Consider the following 20,295-nt stretch of genomic DNA (forward strand, 5'->3'; position numbering starts at 1 on the left):
ACATGCACAGTACATGGATATCTGTGTGTTTAAAAAATTTTACATATTGAAAATGCAGTTGAGTACATGCATTTGTCACTGCTGGTTTTTTTTTTACCAATTGCTTATACTTTTAACAATTCAAGAAGGGCAGGGTCTAGCCAGGCTGTGGTTTTAGGATGAGGGAGGTGGGAGGTGGATATTAGGGAGGATCTATTCCTGAGAATATAGGTCTACAAGGCAGCAGCCAAGAAGTTTTTCCAGGATTGGAACTGGAGACTTAGTGCGACAAATCCCACATTATTGCTTTTGAACTGTAACATTATGTGAAAGGCTTTGCTTGGTTTCATCAGTATTCTGTTTAAATAATTTGCTTTATAACCATTTGTTCTATTTTTCCTGTAAGCATATCTTCTTGCTTTTAATTTTGCTTTATAAACAAAACTAAGAATTCTAAGTGTACAGATGCTGCTTCCAGGGTTCAATTAAATTCAGCAAACTTGGACTGAAGGATTTCTGTGTTCCAGCTAGACATCCTCAGGCATCCTTTCAGGTTTTGTGTCTTGGCTCTCAAATCTGACTCAGTGTCATTCCCAGGCCTGGGAACTATTGTTCTCTCCTTTCTCAGTGTGATTCCTCCTCAGAAGGCTCCTTGGTAGACTCACACACCCAATTCCATCTACGGAGTCAGTAACATCTGCAGAAATGGACCCGTTAGAGCACACTTCTCTTTAAGAAGTAGAGCCATACCAAAACCTCGGGGAGATTAGAAAACCAACAGTAGAATTATATTGGCCTGTATTTCAAAAGGCAAGCAATTTTACTTTTTATGACCCTCACATGGAATGTACTTCTGTTGCTAAAAATTCTCTACAAGAACATGGCAGGATGGAGAAAATCAGTACAAGGTCTTGACGTTTGTCAATCTGTGTTTGTGGCCTGGACATCATTTCTCTAGTGGAGACCTTTTAGAGACCACATTCTCTCACTCTAGAGAATTTAAGCTATTTATTTTATTTTTCACGGAGACAACTTGGAAGAGAACGAGTTGCCCGGTCACAGTAAGCCTAGCGCATGATAGAGGTGACCTGGCCTCTACAACAGGAAGGTATTTCTGTAGATCCTGTACTGTGCTCTGTTCAATCACACAGTTGTGTCTGACTCTTTGCAAACCCACGGACTGTAGCCCACCAGGCTTCTCTGTCTATGGAATTTTTCAGGAAGGAATACAGGATCAGGTTGCCATTTCCTATACCAGGGGAACTTCCTGACCTGGCCTACTTCCTATAATGATTCTATGTGTCTCAAAGCATCTGCCTTCTCTGAAGAGGCATAGAGGTGCTCAGACATCTTCTTCTGACTTCGAAACCTTTAAAATTTTATATATCCTTTCCACCTACTGTCTAGCATTTATTCTCAGAACTTTCTAGGATGGATTATGCTAAAGCCTTATTTGCATAAAATGTGGACTGGATGACATAGGTCTTTGTTGTTGTATCTTTCTGAATCAAAGGGGAAGTGTCTGGTCAAATCCATTATATTCATAAACCTCATGTTACCAAATGACAACCAACTGAGCATTTCTGGGTCAATTCTAATTTAGCTATTAATCAAAAGCATGATCTATTTTCCTTAATAACAGGTCATTTTTTCGTATTTCAATCCTTGCCATGGCATTTTTAGGCTGTGCTGAAATTGATGAGTACATAGTCAGTATATATCAGCCTTAAATCTTGTTGTATCCATAGATGGACTGGAGAGATCAGGGATTGGAGGAAGTCTGTGTGATCCTGTAAATAATATTTTGAGACTCAAAGATTGTTTAATGCATCATTTGAGCTAGCTTTTGGTATTAGTTTCCCCACTGATCCAATGCCATTGAAATGTAGACACTTTGAAACCATCCTTGACTGCTCTGTTCCAGTAAACTATGAGGTCTAAGTTTCGGAGCTCTAGATAAATATGCCACAAAGTAGATAAGAATCCATGGAAAAGGCAGCAACAGTATTGCCACAGGGACAATGAGAGGGCAAGCAGATACTTGTCTGGCTCAATATATATTATATTTTTCTATGTAATCATTTAAAAAGATTTATGGTTCATTTGGGCCAACTGAATAGACTCAGAGAGACTTAGGGGAGAGCTGGTCCATAAGGATTCTGTTAGCACAAGGCTCTTCCCAACCATATTCAAGTTGTTTATGGATGCAGATAACTAAGAGATAATGAGAGCTTTTAACATTTGTTACTGTTTGTGGTCACATTGAATGGGACTGTTTGGGACAGTGGCTTTTCTGTGGCCCTTTCAAGTTGTGACCGTGAGGTCACAACTACTTCTATAATAACACTGAAAGAGGTTTTGCTTTTTTTTAATGATGTTTACAAAATTTGCAATCATGGGGTGAATCTGTTGGTGCCTTAGGATGAATCAAAGCTGGCACCAGAACCTCCCAAGGGTCAAACTGCTCTCTGTGGCCAATGGACTCATGTGAAAAGACACATGGAATACATGCCTGATTCAATCAAGAAAGTCCTTGATGAAGCAATGTTTGTATGTTGATGATGTTTTTAAGTCTTAACCCTTAAGTGTACACCTTTTGAATATTCTGGGTAACAAAATGGAAAGTGTATATAAAGCACTTCTACTGCTTCTCACAGTGCAGTGGTTGTTTTGAGGAAAACTGCTTATTCAATTGTTTGAATCAGGGGCTGAGCTCACTGCAGAGTTTTTCCTTTAAAACTATTTTAACTTGTGAGAACAATTCCATTTCTCTTATTATTTTTAGAAAGTGTAGCAATTTCTTGTAAAATTGTTAATGTGTAACAAGTATATCTGTTATTTTTCAATGAGTTAATGCATAGCTATTCAATTTTTTTCAGTTTTAATTTCTATATGGTAGATAACCACATCAAAGAGGCTTTTGAGGCTCCCATCCTTTTAAAAATGTCAAAATGTTCTAAAATAAAAAAGTTGGAGCACTGTGGCTCTAGGGTAATTTTTCTGAAATAAACTTAACTTTGCCTATATGGACTTCCTCTGTGGCTCAGTGTAAATAATCTGCCTGCAATGAAGCAGACTCGGGTTTGATCCTGGGTTGGGAAGATCCCCTGGAGGAGGAAATGGCAACCCACTCCAGTATTCTTGCCTGGACAATTGCATAGACAGAGGAACCTGGTGGGCTATTGTCCATGGGGTGGCAAAGAGTTGGACATGACTGAGCACACACGCATGCAATTATTTGCTTGTATAGGCTCTAAAAACTTCAACGTCATTACATTTTTGTAATTCTAATATTCTTTGATTTTGATTTTAAGACTCTGAGCTTTTTACACAATACTGGATAGAGGAAGACATGGAGGTCCGGCCTGATAAGAGGTCTTTTAGTAGTTTAGTATCTCCATCAGACAGACTTCAATAGGAACCAGCATCCGTTCCTTCATTTTCCCCCACAGACTTTACTTAGAGTATGTACAATGCACAAAACCTGGTGTGGTCAATGTGGAGGATGTACAGTGAATCACACATAGAGATGATGGATTGGAATCTCCCAGAAAACAGGAATCTTGTCTTCTCTACACTGGGGGCAGTGTGGAAGAGGTAGAATTTGGTAGAAACCCACATCATTCATAGCTGTGTCTCCTTGGGCAGGTTCCTTAGCTTCATTGAGATTTTTTCTTTATTTGCTAATATGAGAGAAAAAAAATGATACCTTTGGCTCAGTTGGTAAAGAATCTGCCTGCAATGCAGGAGACCCAAGTTCAATTCCTGGGTCAAGAAGATCCCTTGGAGAAGGAAATAGCACTCCACTATGCTTACCTGGGAAATCCCATGGACAGAGGAGCCTAGCGGGGTACAGTCCATTGGCCCATAAAGAGTCAAACGTGACTGAATGACTGAGAACACATATGTGTGTATAACTGAAATCCCATGGGCAGAGGAGCCTGGCGGGCTATGCTCCATGGGGTCGCAAGAGTCGGACATGGTTAAGCGACTATACCACCACCACCAAACTTTTGGGTTATTTTAATAATTAGAAACTGTATGATACAAATTGCCGTGGTGGTAGCCTTGGATTTTATTTCCAAGCTACATAAAGGGCTTTATTTTATAGCTTTTTGCCAACCCAGGGAGCATAAAAACAAATCCATTTTCAAACAGGAAATTCTATACATATGTGTAAAAATAATCTTTTTTAAAGTTTAATATATTAAAGCAGAATTCATTTTTCACTTTTCTGATTTTTCCCTTCTAGCTTTATTGAGGTATAATTGAGAAATACAATTGAATATACTTAAAGTGTACAATGTTGTGATTTGGAGATGTGATTTATATATACGTTATGAAATATTTACCACAGTCAAGCTAATTAACAGATTCATCACCTCACAGAGTTAACCTTTGTGTATGTATATGTTGAGAATGTGTAAGATCTACTCTGTTAGCACATTTCAAGTGTACAATACACTGTTGTTAAATATAATCTGATCCTCAGGACTCATCCAGCTCCTCCCATCCAAAGACTAACCAGGCCCGACCCTGCTTAGTTTCCAAGATCAGACGCGATTGGGTGTGTTCACGATGGTATGGCTGTAGACAGAAATTATCCATCTTCTAACTGAAAGTGTGTTTCCTTTGACCCACTCAACAGCCCCTGGCAACCACCATCCTACCCTCAAGCAATATTTATTTTTAAATAGCCAAAGAATAATCAGTCTAGCAGAATTAACTTTTTATAAGAGAGCCAGTTTCCATGAATAATGAATTTCAATATCTTTAGGATATATTACATTAAGTTGTGTTAATCATTGTAAAAGAAAGAATATTTCATGGTGCTTGTTAAAGATGGTGAATGAGACTTTATCCAGGACCATCGAGACAGGTGTAGGGATCACTGCGATGGGATTTGACAGGGAGACAGGGAGAAAGATGGGGCTCCATGCAGCAGTGCAGGTGGGGATTTATAGCCAAGGAGCAGAGGAGGGGTCATGGGAAAGACAAGGGCTAAGAGCAAACAGGGGGAAGGGGAGTTCCAGGTAAAGTGGCCTGACCAGATTCTTGCTAAAGACAGGTGACAAGACCTCACCTTGAGGATGGTGGAAGCTGAGGACCCAGGTTAGCTATTAAGTGTGATCAGGTAACTCCGAGAGTAAGGACTTTTCAAGGTTCTTGCTAAAAGTTAATTTTATAAGGAAGTGTACCGATAGGCTTAGGAGAATTCAGGAGACTAACTAAAGTTTGGTCAAGCAAAGTAGTTGTGTCACCACAATCAGAATTATGTTTTAGTGCAGTCATTTAGTTTATTTTTACTTATTTTTGTGACTATCCTTGTGTTAAAATACTACATGATAGGGTACAATAAAACTGATAGAAATTTCATAAAAATGCTAAAAGTGAATGCATGTCAAGTTGAGCAAAGCAAAAGCTTTTAATGTCGCTGCCCTGAGATGTAAATGTACATCGTTTTAAAATTACCGGGCAACCCTATTTAATGTTAAATCATGAAAAATGCTGTCTCAGTTCATTGGAAAAACAACATTTTTAAGAAACAGTACTTATAATTAAGGTTATTTTATTGCTGTTTTAAATTTATTTGCTTCATATAAATCCATTCTATAAATGAGAACTTGATAAAATGTAAAAATTATTGTTTCTCTTGGTCCAAGTGCTCTTTAGAAATCTTTACAGGAAGGTGGGTGTGCCTTTGATAGAGGCTATTTTCATGCAGCCCTGCTTTTGCAGATTACAGAATGTGAATTTTCTTTTCTTTAAAAATAGATTGTCACTTCCCTGGTGACTCTTTCCAGAGTCTTTCTGTGGCAGGATGATGTTTGATTTCTGGTATTTATTCAGAGTTACATGAATTCAAAATATTACATCTGTCGAGACTTCCCTAGAGGCCCAGTGACTAAGACTCAGTGCTTCCACTGCAGGGGGCATGGGTTCCCTCCCTGGTCTGGGAACTAAGATCCCATGTGCAATGTGGCATGGTCAAAACAAAAACAAACAAACAAAATTATTCTATCTATAGAAACAGATCCAAATATATTGTAGTGTTAAAAATAGCTTTACTTATATATAAAAAATTAAAAAAAGAATAGGCTTCCCTGGTGGCTCAGAGGTTAAAGCATCTGCCTACAATGCGGGAGACCTGGGTTCAATCCCTGGGTCAGGAAGATCCCCTGGAGAAGGAAATGGCAATCCACTCCAGTATTCTTGCCTGGAGAATCCCATGGACGGAGAAGCCTGGTGGGCTACAGTCCATGGGGTCACAAAGGGTCCAACCCGACTGAACGTTCTATATATAAAAAATACTATTATGTCTTTACTTATGTTCAGCAATGGGACGTAAACTGGAGAGTCTGTCTTGAACTGGTACTCAATGATTGTTATTGTTCAATGCGGAGCTCTGGATTATAGGTGGTGTAAAGCCTGTTTACAGAGGCCAAGGCACAGGGGAACTCATGTCCATAGTTAGATATATGTACTGTAAATGATTTTTACTTTCCTCATTGTTCATAAGCTGCTCTGCTGGGCATTTGCATGCATACTCATTTAACAGGCTACCTGTTGCCATGGTAACACAGAACAAAAATGAAACCTATTCTTTTCTGAGGTGAGAGTTCCTCAGCAAGACAGATGCAGGCTGGTGAGAACCTCTGCTTTTGTTTTTGCTTTGTCGAGTTCCTAAGGTATCAGGCCAGGTCTGTGATCACAGGTACTGTGGGGGCCGTGGGGTTTGTTTGAAGTTGCCCTTCTCTATGATCTGGTAGAAGTCCACACATCCATTAGACCACAGGGATCCAAATATGGCTCCACTGATGACATGGCAACCATGTATTGATCGACATCAAGACAAACCCAAGTACAGGGATTTCCCAATGTGAGTTATTAGCTGATGAATAAATAAGCCCATCTGTTTGTGTTTCTCTCTTTCTTGGGTGGGGATGATAATGTTAGTGATTCTCATGCATTTTCTAAAGACAAATGAGATGTCAAATGAGATCACTGAAATTCAAAGGAATTTTCCAGAAAACTGCAAATTACAGTCCTGTTGTTACCTCTGTCACATCTTCTTGTCAAGTGTTTATCAAATGTCTCTTACAAGCAGGATGTCATGCGGACTCCCTGCGGAATGTGAGACTTCTGGTCCAATAGTGACATTGAACCCACATAGAGACGCCAACCAGGAGTGGATGATGAGCACAAGCAGCTCTGTTCTTTGCTCCCTGCCCATCTTTCCCCACTCGTTAATACTGGATGCTGTTTTTAAAAGACCCATGTCTTACTCTGCCAGCATGATTTTATTTACTTGACTCTTTCTAAAGAAGGGTGTTTGGAAGAGCTTTGTAAATAGCCAGATTCAAAGGGGATACCAACCATCAGGAAAATTCTCTTAACAATAAAATTTTATCAAGTGCCTGCTCTGTGCCAAGCGTTGGATGAGTTACTGTGCTAACACTTTACATATTTTATTGCACAATTTAAACTTTCTCTCTAAAAATGCAGTTTTCTTTGTAAAATTGCAGTTTTTAATTTTTATTCTATTTATTTATAATTTTTAACATTAAATTTTAAGTATACTTGATTTATAATGATTCAGGTGTATGACCAAGTGATTCAGCTTTATATATATGTCATATATATATATATATATATATATATATATATATACACACATATATATATGTTCTTTTTCGGGGCTTCCCTGGTTGCTCAGCAGTAAAAAAATCTGCCTGCAATGCAGGAGACACAGGAAATGCGAGTTTGATCCCTGGGTCCGGAAAATCCCCTGGAGGAGGGCATGACAACCCACTCCTGTATTTTTGCCTGGAGAATTCGGTGGACAGAGGAGCCTGAGGTGTTACAGTCCATGGGTCACAGAGAGTCAGACATGACTGAAGCGACTGAGCATTTACACGTATGTTCTTTTTCATATTACCATTATAGGCTATTAAAAAATTTTGACTATAGTTCCCTGTGTTCTCTTGTTGTTTATCTATTTTATATCTTGTAATGTGTATATTTTAATCCCCAATTTCCAATTTATCTCTCTCCCCCGAAAAGGTGGCATTTTTAAAAGAAATAATTTGAAAAGAGATGATGAGAAGCTTGAGGTATTGACTTAACAGACCAGAGGCAGACACCACACATGTGCTCACTCAAACCTTCAAATAAGTGAGGAAAGACAGGTAGAAAAATAGGGTGATAACATTACCTAAAATAATTGACTGAAAGAAGTTTTTGGATCGGAGAGTTTCTCATCTCTGTTCGAAAGTATCTCTTCATTTTAGTCTCTCCAGCTTCTGAGCACATCTGGCCTCGGTTCCCTTCGGTTCCTGTTCTTCTGATGTCTCCTGATGCCCTGCTCCCTGCCTTCTCCTCTTCCAGCCTTGTGGGAGAAGGTGGTGGTGGAGCCTGCAGATACATCCATTTCTCAGCTTTCGCTGTAGGCACTGGGCCCTTTGTCCGCTCCAGCTCCGAGTCCTTGGCTTCATGCCCCCTTTACCTGCAGGAAATGGGCTCAGACTGTGCTACTCCAGGTGTGGTCAGGCACCTGGTCAGTCCAGACCCATTCGCGGAGAGAGAAGGGCAAACACTGCAGATGACCATCTAGAAACTTTGATATCCCTTTGGTAGAGTGGTTTTGTCTGTTGAATCTAACAAGATATTTGGTTGGTATTTTGTATCTTTTTTTTTTTTTTTCTTTAATTAATTAATTAATTTATTTTTTTTGTCATACATTGATATGAATCAGCCATAGAGTTACACGTATTCCCCATCCCGATCCCCCCTCCCACCTCCCTCTCCACCCTATTCCTCTGGGTCTTCCCAGTGCACCAGGCCCGAGCACTTGTCTCATGCATCCCACCTGGGCTGGTGATCTGTTTCACCATAGATAGTATACATGCTGTTCTTTTGAAATATCCCACCCTCACATTCTCCCACAGAGTTCAAAAGTCTGTTCTGTATTTCTGTGTCTCTTTTTCTGTTTTGCATATAGGGTTATCGTTACCATCTTTCTAAATTCCATATATATGTGTTAGTATGCTGTAATGTTCTTTATCTTTCTGGCTTACTTCACTCTGTATAAGGGGCTCCAGTTTCATCCATCTCATTAGGACTGATTCAAATGAATTCTTTTTAACGGCTGAGTAATATTCCATGGTGTATATGTACCACAGCTTCCTTATCCATTCATCTGCTGATGGGCATCTAGGTTGCTTCCGTGTCCTGGCTATTATAAACAGTGCTGCGATGAACATTGGGGTGCACGTGTCTCTTTCAGATCTGGTTTCCTCAGTGTGTATGCCCAGAAGTGGGATTGCTGGGTCATATGGCAGTTCTATTTTCAGTTTTTTAAGAAATCTCCACACTGTTTTCCATAGCGGCTGTACTAGTTTGCATTCCCACCAACAGTGTAAGAGGGTTCCCTTTTCTCCACACCCTCTCCAGCATTTATTGCTTGTAGACTTTTGGATAGCAGCCATCCTGACTGGCGAGTAATGGTACCTCATTGTGTATTTTGTATCTTTTAAAATTTCATTTCTCTTGTAATAAATTATTTTGTTTTATTTTATTGTATTCTTTTTTTAAAAAAAAGTTTCATTAGAAGGACAATGAATACATTCGTAAGAATATTTATCATAATAGGGTCTTTATGAAGCTCTTGTTCCCTGAATTCTTGAGATGATTAGATGAATCTAATGGAAGCACTTCTAACTATGAGTGATGATGTTCATTTATTTATTTATTGAAGTATAGTTAATTGACATTGTTGTGTTAATTTCAGGTGTAGAGCAAAGTGATTCAGTTATACATATATAGATATGTATGTGTTTTAGATATAGATATGTATGTATTTTAGATTCTTTTCCTATTATAGGTCCTTACAAGATATTGAATATAATTCTCTGTACTGAACAGTAGGCCCTTGTTGGTTATGTTTTATGTATAGTAGTGATTATATGTAAATCTCAAGCTCTTAATTTATCCCTCCACCTTTACCTTTCAGTAACCATAAGCTTTTTTTTCTATGTCTGTGAGTCTGTTTCTCTTTTGTAAATAAGTTCATTTATATAATTTTTTTCATTCCATGTATCAGTGGCATCAGATGGTATTTGTCTTTCTCTGTCTTATTTCAGTTAATATGATAATATCTATTTTATTGTCTTTTAACAAAGCAACAGTCAACATGGAATGTGAAGCCTGGGGAGGGAAAAGACAAAAATACCAGGTTTTTCACTGTAGATCATTTGAGAAGTGACCATCTAACATACCCTTAGGTTCTCTAAAATGTCTTTTGATTTCCTACCTTCATGCCTTTGCCTGGTTTTTAGCTAATACTACCTATCTCTTAAATCCCAACTGTAATATCCTCTTCTACATGAATTTTGCCTGAACTTTTCATTGAAGTTCATTGTGTTTCTGCAGAAACCTTGTGACCAGTGATTATTGCAAGTAGGATCATTTAACCTTCTATACAAACACACTTGTCTTTCTATAGCACCACCTTTGAAGGCTGTCCCTGGGAGATACACTCAGGGTAGATAAGAGATGCACTTTGAAGGGGTGGACATCTGCTTTAGAATCCTGAATTTCATCATGTATGAGCTGAGGGACCCTGAGTCATCAGCTAGCTTGTCTGCACAGCAATGTCCTCATTTATAAAATGGGACTCTTGGTAGCACCTAGGTCTTAAGGTTGCTATGAAGATTGAATAATCTATGTAAAGATTTAAGTGTATAATTCCTGGCACATACAAAACACTCAATCAATTAATGCTATTATGTTTTTCATTATTAATATTAACATGTTTGGACTATTTTAATTGTCTTTGTTCACACAATTAAATCAGTCATTTAACTGTTTTACTTTGAGGAAATAGAGATAAGAAACTCCCACAATTGTACTGACAGACCCACATTTTGAAGACACAGCTAGGATGGGTGGGATGCAGAAGCCTGGGAAGTGACTGGATTTCTGCAGATTTCTTCTGGGTCTTAGAGAGCTAGTCAGGGCAGCTAAGACTTCCTTGTTTGGACTCTGCACACATAGCTTGAGTCACTCATAGATACTTTTTCTTACAGACAAAACTTACACCACCAAAAGGAAAATGGGATTAGAAGAAACTTCAGAAAGGCCAAATATCTAAAAATACCCCCACCAACAAAGTATTTGGCTGGAACACTTGAATTTTCTGAGTATAATTTTAATTAGGTAAATACTGAAAATATATATTTTTCTAAAAGAGGAAAGAGTAATTTTATGGAAAATAATGATTGTCATGAATCTTCAGATTCCTTCAGAAGATCAATTTTGCAAAAGACTTTCCTTGTTTTAAGGAGTGAGAAGATATGAATTTGAACAAGCTGCTGCAATGGTGATCAACATGTAACTGCTTAAACAACAAGATTTCCTCCCAAACTGGCTTTTTTGTAGGATTATTATCTAAAAACATAGACAGGAAGTTGGTAACTGTGGTGCTTGATCATGTGATTGTTGTTCAGTTGCTCCGTCATGTCCGACTCTTTGTGATCCCATGGACTGCAGTAGGCCAGACTTCCCTGTCTTTCACCATCTCCTGGAGCTTGCTCAAACTCATGTCCATCACATCAGTAATGCCATCCAACCATCTCGTCCTCTGTCATCCCCTTCTCCTCTAGTCCACAATCCCTCCCAGCATCAGGGTCTTTTCAAATGAGTCAGTTCTTCGCGTCAGATGGCCAAAGTATTGGAGCTTCAGCTTCAGCATCAGTCCTTCCAATGAATATTCAGGACTGATTCCCTTTATGATAGACTGTTTTGATCTCCTTGCAGTGCAAAGGACTCTCAAGAGTCTTCTCCAACACCACAGTTCAAAAGCATCAGTTCATCGGTGCTCAACCGTCTTTATGGTCCAACTCTCACATCCATACATGACTACTGGAAAAACCATAGGTTTGACAATACAGACCTTTGTTGGCAAAGTAATGTCTCTGCTTTTTAGTGTGCTATCTAGGTTTGTTATAGGTTTGTTATACTCCTTTTCTTCCAAGGAGTAAGTGACTTTTAATTTCATGGCTGAATTCACTGTCCACAGTGATTTTGAAGTCCAAGAAAATAAAGTCTCTCACTGTTTCCATTGTTTCTCCATCTATTTGCCATGAAGTGATGGGACCAGATGCCATGATCTTAGTTTTTGAATGTTGAGTTTTCAGCCAGTTTTTTCCTCTTTCACCCTCATCAAGAGGCACTTTAGTTCCTCTTTGCTTTCTCCCTTAAGGGTAGTATCATCTGCATATCTGAGGTTATTGATCTTTCTTCCCGCAATTTTGATCATGTGATAGTTAAATGAAATGATTGTTTTGCTGTGTGCTCTAGACAAGTGAATATATTAAAACCATATTATGGATACATAGATGTCTAGAATATGTTTTGTTAGGTCTTAAAAAGGAGGTGAACTCTACTCAAAGTAAGCAGAAATATATTCAAGATATAACGGAATTAAATGCCAAGCAAAATGACACTTAATTTAAAGGAGTGGATAATGATTTTGTGGTCAGATTATTTTGGATATATTGAATGTCAATTTGAAAGAGAGCCCATAAACACAATTCTGGGAAGACCTAGGGAGTGGTATTTAAGAGCTGCTTAGGCCCTTAGGAGACAAGGCCAGTAAACAAAGACATAGTTTACTATAGGGGAGGCTAAGAAAAACAAAGTAAAGCAGTTATTTGAAGCCTTACAGTGTGATTCTCTGTATGTGTACACACACACACACATACACACACACACACACCATTTGAAAAGTGGTGATATACTCACCAAGTACATGCATTATCTGAATAAAAGGAGTGATAAACATTTTTGGAAGAGAAGTTAGGCTGAAATAACACACCTACTTTCAATAACAGGGCCTGTGAGACTTGAAGGGCACAGCAGTCTGACAGGGAAGTGGTGAAATCATCATAGACTGTTGAATGATTCAAATTGGATCAGACAAAATGCTTTTAAAATACACTGTTGGGGGGAAAAAACATACACCATTGGAAACAATCTCACGTTGGGAAGGCAGTAAAAAGATGGACCTAGAGCCCATCACACAGAGTGAAGTAACTCAGAAAGATAAAAATAAATATATGTTAAGGCATATATATGGAATCTAGAAAAATGGTACTGGTGAACCTATTTGCAAGGCAAGAATAGAGATGCAGATGTAGAAAATGGGCTTGTGGACACAGCAAGGGAAGAAGAGAGTGGGATGACTTGAGAGACTAGCTTTGAAACATGTATTAGGTTGGTACCAAAGTAATAGCAATTTTGGACCGCGAATTTTAAATCATTATCACTAGGCTCAAACACATCTTTATTTATCAAATAGGAACCATTACACTCAATACATTTTTGCCAACTGGAAATAAGTTTGCTTATTCCTGTAGTGTAAAAATTCATGCTTCCAGATTCCACGGAGTCTTGGAAAGCATTTTCTGTTTCCTGCTAGTTGTGGGAGCATTTTCTTTGCAAAAAGTTGTTGAGATGCTTGAAGAATTGGTAGTAAGTTGGCGAGAGGTCAGGTGACTATGGCAGATGAGGCAAAACTTCGTAACCCAATTCATTGAACTTTTAAAACATTGGTTGTGCAACATCCAGGTTGGTGGTGTTGTGAAGAAACGGGCACTTTCTGTTGACCAATGCTGGCTGCAGGCATTGCAGCTTCCAGTGCATCTCATCAAGTTGCTGGGCATACTTCTCAGATGTAATTATTTTACCAAGATGCAGAAAGCTGTATTGGGTCAGATCGGCAGCAGACCACCAAAGAGTGACCATGACTTTTTTTAGTACAAGTTTGGCTTTGGGAAGTGCTTTGGAGCTTCTTGTCAGTCCAACCACTAAGCTGGTCATCCACTAGTTGTTTTATGGAATCCACTTTTCGTCTCATGTCACACTCCAATCAAGAAATCATTCATTGTTGTTGCATAGAATAAAAGAAGAGACACTTCATTTTTTTTTTATCATAACAAAAGTAGTACATTTATTTATTTATTTTTTTATTAGTTGGAGGCTAATTACTTCACAACATTTCAGTGGGTTTTGTCATACATTGATATGAATCAGCCATAGAGTTACACGTATTCCCCATCCCGATCCCCTCTCCCACCTCCCTCTCCACCCGATTCCTCTGGGTCTTCCCAGTGCACCAGGCCCGAGCACTTGAAGAAGAGACACTTCAAAACAACAATTGTTTTGATTTGCGATCAACTCATGAAGCACCGGCTTATGAAGCTTTTTCACCTTTCCAATTTGCTTCAAATGCCCAGTGACTATAGAATGGTCTCTGTTGAGTTCTTCGGTAACTTCTTCTGTAGTTGTAAGAGGATCAGCTTCGATGATTGCTTTCAACTGGTCCTTGTCAACTTCTGATAACCGGTCATTTCACTCTCATCTTAAAGGCTCTTGTCTCCTTTGCAAAACTTCTTGACCTACTTCTTGACTCACTGCACTGTAGAGTCGTTAGCAGTTCCTGGGCCAAATGAACTGTTGATGTTACAAGTTGTCTCTGCTGCTTTATGACCCATTTTGAACTTGAATAAAAAAGTCACTCGAATTTGCTTTGTGTCTAACATCATTTCTGTAGTTTAAAATAAGAATAAAATAAACAGCAAGTAATAAGTCATTAACAAAATAAATAAAGCAAGAAATGTGCATTAAAATGATGTATAACATAACCACATTTGTTTAAGAATGTATTCCAACATCGAATGGCAAAGTTTGACAATGTAAAACTGCAATTATTTCTGCACCAAACTAATACATCACGATGTGTAAAATAGCCAACAGTAATTTTAAAAGGATGCTCTAAGTTGCTCTGTCTCACCTCTAACCCTTAATGCTTTCTTGTAGTCTAAAAACAGAAAGATATAATATTTATAGAGTACTGGAGGTTAGGGCCTAGATGCTAAATTGCTTGTTATCAAACAATATTATATGTGATACCCCTGGCTTTGTTGTAGTGACAACAGAAATGCTGCTATTTGTTTTGGCCCTTTCCCGCTACTAGAAATCAACAATGAAGAAAGAGCTTAGGGTTCAGAGCACCGTTTAGGAATTGGTTGGTAGATGTGTCTTTACAAGTAAAGCTCTAAACACGCTTATCCAACACAACACACCTTAATGTTGTAGCCAAAGTGAAATAAGATTAAGCTTTCTCCCATATATAATGTCATTATAATTGGATAAAAGCATACAATGATGATGGGAATAGGGTATAGAGACTCTTTGAGAATTATTAGCTACTGTATATATAAAAAAGGGACGTTGAATGAGAATCAGCTCGCTGAAGAGGTATTTTTTACATTCTCCCTGACCCCTTAATGGTGACTTGAATAACTGGCAAGCACATACCACCTCTTCATATCATTTGATTTCCCTTATATTCAAATCTGTCAAGATAATACATAAAAGGAATCAACTGAGGAGAAAGGAGTAAATTCATTTTTCTAGTAGTTTCCAACTTACGCTTTTTTCATTTAACCACAGTGATGTGATTGGGTCTCTCTTGCTCATTTTTGGGAAACATTCAACCAGGCCTGGGAGCTTATGTGCCCTGGAGACAGCCAGTGTGACATTTTTGGATAAACCCCTGGTTAGGCCCATGACCCCACAGATCAGCTTGCCTGAAGCTAGTTCTGCCAAGGTCCCCTGATCTGTACACTGTTTCTCAACCAGCACCATACCCTCTGAACTGTCCAAGAGGCTGGTGGCTCATGGAGCACCTCATCCCATGTGACTGCTTTTATATAAATTTCATAGAAAATTGGCTTACACTAACTTCTCATATAACCACTGCTTCCCAAAGTATGCTTTTTGATGCAAAGTCTGCTTACTTGCAGAAAGCAGAGAGGAGGGTCATTTGTCTGGTCGTGGGTTTGCTGTGTTAGCGAGGCAAAACTAAACTGATTCATATCCCTCTGGAAGTAGTGCTGGTTTGGGTGGGGTGCTGGCCCTGGGTGACATTTGCCTCAGTGCCTGGCCCACTGCTGGGTGGTAGAAGATATTACATAAACATTTGTTGGATGAATCAATGCAGGATTTTTGCAACGGAGGCTCAATTTTGGTACTACTGTTTCTGCTTTTCTGTCTTAGCAACTGACGACCTAGAGTGACCAGCCCTATAGGGTCTGCAGAAAAACAGGAGGAAGAGAAGAGATGGGAGTTTAGTAAATAAAAGAATAAAAGACTTAAAATGACAAAAGAATAGAAATGACAGCTTGGGGACTTCCCTAGTGGTCCAGTAGTTACGACTCTGTGCTTCAATTCAGGAGACAGAGGTTTAATCCCTGGTCGGGGAATTAAGATCCCACGTGCTGGGTGGTACTACCAAATAATTAAAAAATAAAGACAATCTGTGTCAAGCCATCGTTTGAATCTTGAGCATACGTACAATCTTCGACTAGACAAACTATTCAGTGTGGTGTATTGGGGGAAATGTGGCATTTTGAAGACAAACACAACTGCGTCTGAATCTTAACTTTGCTACTTACTAAAATTCCATGCAGAGTACAATATTTAACCTCTCTGAAGCTCAGTTTTCCTTCACTGAAATGGAGAAACTACCTTTTGTTTCAGAAGCTTGTTTTTTTCTCAATCATTTCATACAATGTGTACATGTGTGTCTCAACAATACTAATGACAGTTTTCATTTTTTGAGTATCTTCTAGATGCCTGGGTCAGGCTGGATTGTATCCAGACACTTTTGTGTCCTTAACCCACCAAAAGTACAAGGCTAATAGTATGATTCCTGATATACAGATAATTAAATTTGAGACTCAGTATTGTAAAGGGAGCTATACAAGTTTGCGGAACTGCAAAGAAGAAACTTGAGTTTAAGTTTATCTAACTACTTAGCCTAGGCTTTAATTTACCATGATTAATAAACATTATTTTTTCCCTTGCCAAAAAGATATGGAAGTAACCCAATTCTCCCTTTCCTAGTTAATGTCTGCCCTCTGTAGGGTGGTCGCCCTACTCCCACAATAAACCCCAATAAACCAAAGTGTTCTGCTCATTCATTTAGAATCTAACTTTGCGCTCCATTATCATTGGGCTATCATTGTCGGATATCACATCTTTTCCATAGGTTTGTTCTCAGTAACTTGGAGTTTTATACTGTAATCCTGAAATCCAGAGAGAGTTAGGGAATGCAGTAAACTTTTGGAGCCACTGAGATAGCCCAGATTTTCTGGATGTATCCAAGTACAGTGATTCGTATCTTCTGTTCCAAGTATCATCAGAGATTCTTCTGGCCACACATCGACATATGATGTCAGTGGGAACTCTGAATGTGAAGGGTGGAGATGCTTAGTTTGGATGATCTGCCTATGGAGCTGTTAATGGAGCTGGGTCAGAAGGATATGAAATTTGGACTTATTCTGACAGTTAATTAAACAAACCTGGCCCCAATTAAATTCTGGCAAGTCAGCCACTTGGAAAGTACTTGTTCTTTGGAAATCTAACTTTCCCAAGTTTTGTTTTTACTCAGTATCTTGGATTTTGTTTTTGTCTTCCCTTTCAGATTTATAACCGCCTGGATACCAATTGCTGTGGGTTCCGACCTCGGAAGGAAGATGCCTGTGTACAGAGTGGACAGAGTTCAAAATGCGACAACCAGGATGCCGTGGTTCTAGCCCACATTGTTCAGCGAAAGCAGGACCCAAGACGCTTGGTTTTTATAGATAACAAGGGTTTCTTTGACAGAAGTGAAGATAACTTGAACTTCAAACTCTTAGAAGGCATCAGAGAGTAAGTTTCCTCATATAGTAACATCTGCAGGATTTTGCCTTTCTATTGAATACGTAGTAAGGTTTGAGAAGACTCATATCCTATGTCTGATCAATTTAACCCTTAAAGAGAATCTGGGAATGAAGGCCCAGAGAAGGGAATCAAACCCAAGGGAAGTAGAAAAAGGGTGCAGCCAGGTTTCCCTGTAACTAACCTGTGCAACCTACAGAGGTCCCGCTGCCTTTCACAGGCATCATATTGCTTGGCCCTCAGTGTGAAAATCCAGGTGGGATGAGGTTGGAAGCATGCAGGTGTCTCTGGAATAGGAACTAGCCTGGTGGAGGTGAGCAGGTCACAGGGCCTCTGTTACAGGGTGCAGGATGGGGGAACCAACAGACATTCAAATACTGACAAGGCAGGATGTCCCAGGACAGAATAAACTCAGTGACTTTGATAAACACGTGGGAAGTTAGAGGCAACCTGCTGAGTAGAACACAGTAGCCAAGAATAATGGCTGTTCAATTCAGGTAAGAGGGTTTCTGAGTATTTGGAAATCCTTCTGTAGACATAGATTATGGGGACAAGTATCTTGAGCTTACACTCAAGAAGTATTTGGAAATAAAGGAAACTAAGATGCTCCATAGTGACAGGGACCTCACTGTAGAGTCTGAGATATTCATCCCCAAACATGGGAACTGAAGCTACATTTCAGACTCCCCTTCATAAGCACCCATTCAATGTCTTTCTTTCTTTTTTCTTAATTGATTAATTAATTTTTGGCTGCACTGGGTCTCCACTGCTGCACGTGGACTTTCTCTAGTTACGGTGAATGAGGGTTATTTGTTGTGGAGCACAGGCTGAGTAGTTGTGGCTTGCAGGGTATAGAGTGTGGAATCAGTAGTTGTGGTCCGTGGACTTAGTTGCCCATGGCATGTGGGATCTTCCGGGATCAGTGATCAAACCTGCATCCCCTGAATTGGCAGGTGGATTCCTATCCACTGCACCACCAGGGAAATTCCCTTCATTGTCTTTCAGCCTTGGTCAGAGATCAGGGTCACTAAGAAACTGGGGTGTGTGTCTGAGACTTGAAAATAGGAGGGTGCTCTAGTGAGACAGTCCACCAGCCTTGTGAAGTTGAGTGATTGCTGGGGACACATGAGCAAGTCTAAAATTGAGAGTAGAACCCAGGTCCTCCAATCCCAAGTCCAGCCATTTTTCTGCAGTAACTCATGGCATTTCTGCTGTTACTATTTTTCTTGTTAACAAAACTCTGAAGCATATTTCAATAATTCTTCCTAGCATCATGAATTAGGTAATGGGGAATTTTATGTATTTCCAATGCTAGAGTTAATGAGCTTCAGGACATCCATTTTCATGAGTTCTTGCCATGACTTTCTCTGTTAATACCCATTTCTTACATCTCTGTGGATGGAAGGTAAAATATAAGTGTCTGCTAAGTGTCTGAGCTGAGAAAATTTTATGTGTAGGAAAATTTACATACCAGTGGCATCACTTACTAAATCGATATTATGGAGTCTTCTTAAATCCCTGAATTTCCTCTTAGAATTAATAGTGCCTGGAGAATCTATCTCTCTCATACATTCATAAAAATATGAATAACATTTTACTTATGCTTTCAAAGGAGATTTAACCCTAAATGCATTATAAGGAGTAATGGGTTTAAAGTTAAATCTTCTTTGAATATGCAATTTCCACATTCAAAAGCAAAAATGAAGATTTCACTAACCCAGATTTATGCATAGAATATTTCCATTAAGCAGCATAGCGCAGAGTCAGGTAATTTTTTTGATTTTCCTTTATGCAAAGGATTAGACACTAAAGAGATCCATGAATGTAGCGCTTCATCTTGTACATTTTGCCAGAGCTAAGTTAGTTCAAGGGCCAGAGAATTAATAAATCATGGATTATTAATACTTCCTATAGCAAAAATGCTTAATTAATACTATGGTTACTAAACTCTAAAGGACATGTCTTTGGGGTGCTCAGAGCATCTGATTAACATTATTTAATTCCACACTTACTCAGACTCGTTAAGCACGTCCAGCTCTTTGACCTTTGGTCTCTTGGCAGCATCAGAAATGCTGGAACATATGGACTGCTGTATTCATGCCCCTTCAGTGCCATCCCCAGCTTGATCCATTGACATTTGGAAAAGATGCTTAGAGGACTGAAGCTCTTGGCAAACTGTACTCTTGGATATATATTCTGTTTTAGTTTTTAAGGAACTACTAAATTTACCCTTAAACCCCAGTATTTGTACTGTACTTTTATCAGCATTTTAATGAAAGCTGGGAGAGAGGCTAAATTGGAGATTCAGCAAAATGTTGCTTTTAATTTTGAACCAGAAATTTTACTAAATCCTTTAGATAATGTATGTGCTGTATCCCTTCCTTTATTCTTTCTAAATGAGGAGCAGAAATCATAATGCCCTTCTTTAGGTAATTCAGCAAGGATCCCTCTAAATTGACCTCAGGTTTTCCAGAGAGGTGCTTCCTTGTGGAGTACCCTGGCCCTCAAACTTGAGTTTTGCTAAATTTA

The 20,295-nt window shown here is 39.0% G+C and overlaps 1 protein-coding gene across 2 annotated transcripts in view; it reads left to right on the forward strand.

Moving 5' to 3' along the window:
* Window positions 1-20,295, forward strand: part of GASK1B (golgi associated kinase 1B) — a 66,683-nt gene that overhangs the window by 43,073 nt on the left and 3,315 nt on the right. For both annotated transcript variants that reach the window (XM_043487588.1, XM_043487578.1), the window contains exon 4: window positions 17,531-17,757. In XM_043487588.1, coding sequence (XP_043343523.1) covers window positions 17,531-17,757 — 227 coding nt within the window. The remainder of the gene's footprint in view (window positions 1-17,530; window positions 17,758-20,295) is intronic.

The sequence above is a fragment of the Cervus canadensis genome, chromosome 1, assembly GCF_019320065.1.
Source record: "Cervus canadensis isolate Bull #8, Minnesota chromosome 1, ASM1932006v1, whole genome shotgun sequence".
Lineage (NCBI taxonomy): Eukaryota > Metazoa > Chordata > Mammalia > Artiodactyla > Cervidae > Cervus > Cervus canadensis.